Genomic DNA, 8,431 nt, shown 5'->3' with positions numbered 1-8,431 from the left:
TTGTAATGTCGATGTAATGATTACGACGTATTTCTCATTCCACGTACATTCGTCGTAAACTTACATGGAGTTTACGACGAAATCAATTCGTCGTAAATTTACATGACGTTTACGACGAAAGTTAGATTTCTCGTAATTTCGGTGTAAAGACCATGTAAATTTACGACGAAATATTTTCGTCGTAAATGTTCGTTGTTATGGGCACGTTTTCTTGTAGTGATTTAGCAAAAATAATTTGTGTATCTTTGACTCAATATAGCGACATTATGCTATATACATATATGACCATTGATTATAATGTGTGTTAAGGAAAATATTAATGTGATATGTACCACTAATTTAGCGATTTATTTAAAATTTTCTGATGCAATCGTTTTTATACTTTAGTTGTCATATTATCATCTATAGTTGAACTAATCATGATAAACCACTGTTCCATGTTTCTACGGGACCTTTGTGGAGATTTGGTTGCTGTAAATGATATTCAATATATAGAAGATCTGCAAGCAAAGGATGATTATCAGATTGCTTTTAATCGTAGACAATTATGGTTTTTTTGAAAGAGTCAGAATTTTTTTGGTAAAACTATTACATAAAAATTATGAGTTATTCTTGGGTTCACCCACCCCCTAGGGTGAACCTAAAGGTTGTTCAACAACAACCAATAGAATTTCATTATTTCAAATTCGATATCTTTTAAAAAAAGAGAAAACAAAATATTGTCAAGTTATATTATATTTTTAAAATAAAAAGTTAAAAAAAATAGTAGTTACAGAAAAAATAATATTAAAAAAATATTTTTTACGTCGTTAGCAAAATAATAAACCCTAAATCGTAATTCCTAAACCCTAAATATGAAACCATAAACATTTGGGTAAACCCTAAACCCTTGGATAAATAATAAACTCTAAATCAAAAACACTAAACACTAAAACCCTAAATCCTAAATCATAAACCCTAAACTCTTGAGTGTATTAGTGTTTAGTGTTTTCGGTTTAGAGTTTATTATTTATCTAAGGGTTTCGAATTTACCCAAAGATTTAGATTTTAGGATTTAGGGTTTAGTTTTTTACCTAACGATGTTAATTTTTTTTTGTAATTATTACTTTTATTTATTTATTTCTTTTTATCTTTTTATTTTAATAACACAATATAACTTGAAAAAATTTTATTTCTTTTTGTAAAATATATCAAATTTGAAATAATGAAATTCTATTGGTTGGTGAATATTTAGGTTCACCTTAGGGGTGAACCCAAGAATAAGTCCAAAAGTATTAGTAAAACTATTACTTTTGGTAGTCAACAAACTCATTTCTTTCAATTCCAATACCTCATCAAATGGAAAAGTCCAAACATAATTTATATATTGATCTCTATATCAAACGTTACATCTATAATTATATAATATGTATATATTTGTTATAATGACTTTTACATTTCAAATATATATAGATTAAAAGTTATAAATTCTATTAAATAAATTCACTGCGCGGATGATCACCTAATATTTATTATTTCACAATATGTAAGAACATATAATACATAAAATAATTTTTATATATAATGTTTATCCTGCGTAAAGCGCGGATGTTAATGTAGTGAGTATAGAGTATAAAACGTCATCTAATATGAAAAGAATCCAATATGAAAAGAAGGAGTATTAAATGTTTTACTAATACTATAAAAAACTCTACGGCTTTGTTATGCATGTATTTTCATTTTATACTGTTTTACTGTTCTTTATATCATGTTTCCATAGTAGAAGTATTTCATTAAGTAAAATAACAACACAGGTTTCTCTCTTCTTTTGCTCTGTCTTCTCTCTAAATCAGATACAGAGGAAGGATTGAGATGAAACCGTTTAGTATGTTTTTGAATCTGGGAAACGGTGATTATCTTACACCGCTATCGCTGGCTTTTGCTTCCGGGAAACAGTGATTCTGACAGCACCGGTTTCGCTGGCTTTCATCTCCGGGAAAGCGGTGGCTCTTATAGCACCGTTCTTTCGCCGGCTTCTTCTCCAGTTTCATCTGAAATCAAGTTCTCGATCTATGCTTCTGCTCTTCCTCTGTCCAATTGACTCTTGGTCTGAAAATCTCTGTTGATTTTTGGATTGATCGAAGATGATTGATGGTTTCTTCAAAGCGTAGATCTGTTTGACGTTTATGTCTTCTCTCGGTTGTTGTTCATTGTCTTTGGTTATGCTCTCGATTTCAGTCGATTGATGCTTTCCTATAATCAGAGTACTGACGTTGAAGGCTTAGGCGTTGTGGATTATAGTGTCTCCATCTTCCATTAAAGTGGTCCTCGGAATTTTTTAGACGGGTTCCTGTTCCGGTATGTTTCGGTGGATCGGCGATTAAGCTTCCGACGGTGGCTTTCCAGTCGGTGAAGGTGGTGGAGGCTTTGGTTGGCACGTGTCCCTCGATACCTTCGTTTCAACACGTTGCCAAGTCTCGTCATTGGGTTTTCCCTTGGGCCCTTTTGTCTCTTGGGCCTTTGTTGAAGTCCGTAGTTGTTGCTCGTGTTTTCTTTTAGCCCGTTGGTTGGGCCTTTGTTTCTTTGTGTTGGGCTTGGTCCAGTTGGACCTTGACCCATTAATAAAAATTTAGATGAAAAAAAAAAGTATTTCATTAAGTTGATCAAAAAAAGCATTCCATAATTTATAGAGAATCTTTGGTCGGTCAATGATCTTAATTAAATCTGTGATTATGTTCTCACACACTAAAAACAAATAGAGAGAGAAATATGAGAAAAGGACAAAAGGTGGGCACTTAAAAGTAGAGAAAGGACAAATGAAAAAGTTATGAAAAGACAATGAACATTAAAAGAAGACAGACAAATCCCACACCCAAGCTTCAGCCTCATCTCAATTTCATAAATATAAATACATTTTTTTCAGCAAAACAACAAAAACAAAAGAGATGGTTTTTGGGTTATCTTTTGTCTTTGTTAGGGCGTGCTTGGACGTTTCCTTCTTCTCAGAATCATCACTTTACCAAAACAGCCTTTTCTTTTAACAAAGTTAAATAAACTTTTATATTAGAAAATAATAATATTCCATATCCACCTCATGTCCAGACAAAACTCTATAAAAGTGGGGGTTCCAATCTCGAATACAGACATACATGTTGTGTCGGTATATGCATTTATAATAAGATAACTCCAAAATGTATAATGACAAGTGGGTTTTCACTGAGCTTCTTATTTTCTAGTTTTCTCTAAATCAAGAATCATAATCTAAACACAAAGAAATTAATTTCAAAATAATTACAAGTGAGACTTTTTAATGGTTTAATTATACAGGCAAGAATCTTTTTTTTTACAAGTAAGACTTCTTCTGTAATACTGATTCTAGTGGGGATACAAACGGTGGTAGGCTGTTAGCAACATAGTCACTGCAACATTAGTAAAAATACAACCAAACGCTCGTAGTTTGGTGGTAAAAGAGGTACAGCTGTACTGCCCGTCATCCGGGTTCGAGCCTTGACCACAACGGATTTAACATCCCTTCCGTTGGAGCGCTGGACCCTTTTCGGGGATAGTTGGGAATGTGGCTGCCCAGATACCAGAGTTATAAAAAAAAAACATTAGTAAAATAAATGGAATAAAAATATGAATAGTCATTAGTTAGTCATATGTGAACATAACAACTACTATATGGTTTTTTTTTTTTGTCAACTGTAAACTACTATATGGTTTAACAATGAAATTGAACATTTGACCACTTTTAATTAATTCCTTAAAAAGGAATGAAAAGACAAAGAGGAAGAAGACAAAACCGACTATCACGCATTGTCTGGTACGTAGAGCCAAAAGGAACAATGCCCTCTGTTTTAGTGTTTTTTTTTAGTTTCAATCCTTTCCCCAAACTACAATAGTCCACACGCTATACTCGCAAGATAAACCACTAGAGACTTCTCTCCTCTTCTTACACACATCTAACATAGATAGAGCCCCAAAAAATAAAAGAAGGCTTCAACATTTTCTTTCCTCTGATGCAAATTCCAGTAAGATTTTTTTTTCCTCTTTAGGTTCTCTAATTTTTTTGCTGGTTATTGTCCTATGATCATTGCTAGTTTCTTTCCTGTTCTTGTTTATAAAAAAATTGCTTTCTTTTCTTTATCAAATCCAGATAATTTTCAATCAGGTGTTGTTGTCTTTGAATCAGTTAGTACTTATCAATCTACATGGTTTAGAAGTATTGTACTTTCATCTAAAGTATTCAAAACCCTAATTCCTCTGTTCTTTAACTATTTTCACCACTTTTGTTAAAACTGCTGCAGATTCTCTGGATCTTTAAAAGAAATTCTGAATCTTGGGTTTGATTCTTCTCGTCCTAACTCTCTCAAAGTTCCAATCTTCCCTTAAAAAGGATTGAGCTTTAAGTTCTAGACTCTCGCTTTGATATGGTGGTTATGTTCCAAGAAGACAATGGAACATCCTCTGTAGCTTCGTCACCGCTCCAAGTCTTCTCAACCATGTCACTCGCAAGACCAACTCTCCTCCCTTCTCCCTCCTCATCACCGTTTCACTCCCTCAAAGACCTCAAACCAGAGGAGCGTGGTCTCTACCTGATCCACCTCCTGCTAACCTGCGCCAACCACGTGGCCTCAGGCAGCCTCCAGAACGCAAACGCGGCTCTCGAGCAGCTCTCTCTTCTCTCTTCCCCTGGCGGAGACACCATGCAGCGTGTAGCAGCTTACTTCACCGAAGCGCTCGCTAACAGAATCCTCAAGTCTTGGCCTGGTCTCTACAAGGCCCTTAACGCAACTCAGACAAGGACCAGCAATGTCTCTGAGGAGGTTCATGTCAGGAGGTTGTTCTTTGATATGTTCCCTATACTAAAAGTGTCTTACTTGCTCACTAACCGAGCTATACTCGAGGCTATGGAAGGTGAGAAGATGGTTCATGTGATTGATCTCGACGCTTCGGAGCCGGCTCAATGGCTTGCTTTGATTCAAGCTTTTAACTCTAGGCCTGATGGTCCACCGCATCTGAGAATCACCGGCGTTCATCACCAGAAGGAAGTGCTTGATCAAGTGGCTCACAGACTCATCGAGGAGGCAGAGAAACTCGATATCCCGTTTCAGTTTAATCCCGTTGTGAGTAGCTTAGAGTGCTTAAACGTGGAGCAGCTGCGTGTTAAGACAGGAGAGGCCTTAGCTGTAAGCTCGGTTCTTCAGTTGCATAACTTCTTGGCCTCTGATGTGACCAACAACAATGGACACAGCCTGAGCGGCGACTCGGCCTCTTCTTTGCCTCTTTCTAATTCAGGAAAGATCGATAGTTTCCTCAATGCAATATGGGGTTTGTCTCCCAAGATCATTGTGGTCACTGAGCAAGACTCAGACCACAACGGCTCCACGGTGATGGAGAGACTATTGGAATCACTCTACACCTACGCAGCTTTGTTTGATTGCTTGGAGACGAAAGTTCCAAGAACGTCTCAAGACAGGATGAAAGTGGAGAAGATGCTTTTCGGAGAGGAGATCAAGAACATCATAGCGTGTGAGGGATCTGAGAGAAGAGAAAGACATGAGAAGCTCGAGAAATGGAGCCAGAGGATTGATTTGGCTGGTTTTGGGAATGTTCCTCTTAGCTATTATGCCATGTTGCAGGCTAGGAGGTTGCTTCAAGGGTATGGTTTTGATGGGTATAGGATCAAAGAAGAGAGTGGGTGTGCAGTGATTTGCTGGCAAGATAGACCTCTATACTCGGTTTCAGCTTGGAGATGCAAGAAGTGAATGATATAATAAACACTTGTGACTTATGTATTCTCTTTTTTTTTTCTTTTTTTATGAGCAGGGACGCAATCTTACTTGTCTCTTGACTGTGACTTTCTGTCTCTTTTTTCTTGTTTTGGCGAATGCTTCTTACTGCCTTCTGCATATAACATGCCTTTTGAGTTTCCAGCACTGTATTTCTTTGTTGGGTTCATTTTGGTTTGATCTCAAAACCGAATTCAAATCGAGCTGAAGATAGCTAAATGTATGGTGGTTGGTTAAAGTTCTTCAATAGTTTTCTCTTCACTCATAATCACGAAACTGTTGCAAAGCATATGATTCCACCGTTTGTGTATTTAAAAAAATATTAACCGATGGACCATGGAATTCACTCATAAATTGAAGTTAATTACGGTTTAATATAACGTATACAATACTATTTACACCAAAAAAGAAAACTCATTAGACACAATAAGACTAAGGACTTGTATCCTAATCTTTCCCACTTGAAAAAGACCAACAAATAGTAAGAGATAAACTTGGAAACCAATTAAATCCAATCTAAATAACTAAGATAATTATACAAATAATTATAGGAAAAATTGACAAATATGACTCAAAACTTAATTTGAACCTCAAAAGTATTCTAAACTTGAATCAAATGCAAAAGTAACCCAAAAGCCTAATAAAATTAAAATCAGCTCCTTATGACCAAACAAAAATACATAATATTTTTACCAATATAACCCTGTAAAGTCTTCTAAGATTTTGTAAGTCTTCTCAAGTTTTGCAAGTTTTCTTGACGACTTCCAGGGAAGTCTTCTCATATAGTAGATCTTAAAACTAATTTATAAATTTTGTAAAAAATATTTTGATAGGGAAAAAATTGAAATCATGTAATTATAAACAGTTGTAAGTGATATAAATTAAAATATAATAATAATATATTGTTTTGAACATAGATGAGTAAAAGTAGTGAGTCATGATATTTTTTGGTTAAGAGTTTGGTAAGATATGTTGCAGTATTGTTTGGTTAAAAAATGTTTAATTTTTTAGCAGGAGTTAGAAGACTTTCAGGGAAGTAAGGAAGTCTTTTAACCGATAAAATAATAACCGTCAGAAGACTTCCTGGAAGTCGTGTAGACCCTAAACATAAACTCTAAACTCAAATAACTAGTTAAATAGAAACAAACACTTCATTAAACTTAAAAAGTGTTTAATATTCAAAAGTGTCTAATCTCTTTAAACTTAAAACCACCAAACTTTATATCAATTTATTGTTATTTCATGTCTTCTCAAGTGCAAATTCTAGGGAAAGAATCCCCGCTGCACTCAGACTTGGGGACCAAGCAAAATCTCCTGTAGGCCAGAGTAGAGTGCCAGTAAGCTTAAGACTAGGAACATCGCTTCCTGGGTCGTGATGGAACCAGTGGAGAAGGAGAAACCAGTTAAGAGGAAACCAGGTCGCCCCCAGGAAGGAGAATGGTCCCAGCAAGCCCAATTACAGTAAGGAGCACAGGTAACAAAAGAAGGACAATACAAACTGCAACTACGCCAAAATGCCGTAAAAAGCTCCACTCGGAGGGGACACTGACTGGATCAAAACAGGCACGAGAGAAGAAAAGAGGAGAAACTTCGAGGCCTGTGACATCAGGGGCTCAATCCCACTCGTCGGACAATGTACCACTAAGTCGAATGATCCCCAAGGTACCTAGGAGGTCGGAACCGGCCGCACCCCCGCACCCACTCCTTAGCAATAGGAAGCTGGAACTGTCAGGGATTGGGGAATCCCCGGACAGTTTGACGTCTCAAGGAAATCTCAAGGAAGTTCCGACCCGATATCATGTTCCTAATAGAGACTAAAAATCCCAATGACTTCGTACTCCGCAAGTGCGATCAACTAGGATACGAAGAACATCATTTTGTTCCTCCAACTGGGCATGGAGCTGGGGGATTGGCTTTGCTTTGGAGACAAGAAGTGAAACTGACCGTGTTGTACTCTAATGCACATGTAATCGAGACAATGATTGAATTTGAAGCAAAAATTTTCTACTCGAGTTTTGTGTATGGCAGCACGGATAGGCACTAAAGAAATTTACTCTGGCAACAATTATTCATATCTGCAGAAGCTAGAGATGGTCCTTGGTTCTTAACTGGAGATCCAAACGATCTGCTCAACAGTGATGAAAAGGTGGGAGGACCGGATAGACCGGAGGGCTCTTTCTCCGACCTCCGCGCTTTCTTCTCAGAGGGGGACCTGTACGACCTTCACCACTCTGGAGATCCATTATCATGGAGAGGAAAAAGAGGAACCCACTTAGTGAGATGTATACTTGATAGGGCCGTTGCTAATAGCTCATGGCCAGAAAATTACCCGACAGCACGATGTCAGTATCTAGAGTACGAAGGGTCTGACCACAAGCCATTGATGTCATTCCTGGACCCAACGATCATGAAACGGAGAAGCTTATTTAGATACGACCGAAGGCTTAACAAAAATGAGGAGGCAAAAAAGCTTATTCGGGAAACTTGGGCTGCTGCGTCAGAATCTCTGGTACTGGAGAAGCTAGCAACGACAAGACAGGCGATCTCAGAATGGAATAGGCTTCAGCAACGTAACAGCGGGACTCTAATAGATCAATTGAAGCAGCAACTAGAAGAAGCCCTTACTAGCCCTATGGATGATACCGTTTTGATCCAAGGGA

General features: G+C 37.1%; 1 protein-coding gene across 1 annotated transcript; it reads left to right on the top strand.

Annotated features, from left to right (window-relative positions):
* The first annotated feature begins 3,810 nt into the window (after positions 1-3,810).
* LOC106328002 (scarecrow-like protein 3) lies at positions 3,811-6,032 on the top strand. Its single transcript, XM_013766350.1, has 2 exons — positions 3,811-4,010; positions 4,287-6,032. The coding sequence occupies exon 2, from the start codon at positions 4,410-4,412 to the stop codon at positions 5,745-5,747; it is 1,338 nt and encodes a 445-aa protein (XP_013621804.1). The 5' UTR covers positions 3,811-4,010; positions 4,287-4,409; the 3' UTR covers positions 5,748-6,032.
* The last annotated feature ends 2,399 nt before the right edge of the window (positions 6,033-8,431 follow it).

This window comes from Brassica oleracea, chromosome C3 (assembly GCF_000695525.1).
Source record: "Brassica oleracea var. oleracea cultivar TO1000 chromosome C3, BOL, whole genome shotgun sequence".
NCBI lineage: Eukaryota > Viridiplantae > Streptophyta > Magnoliopsida > Brassicales > Brassicaceae > Brassica > Brassica oleracea.
This window is presented reverse-complemented; position numbering and strand designations above follow the sequence as displayed.

Bases quoted from the DNA above. Each gene is read 5' to 3' on its own strand.
- LOC106328002 (XM_013766350.1), top strand. From the start codon at position 4,410: ATGGTGGTTATGTTCCAAGAAGACAATGGAACATCCTCTGTAGCTTCG.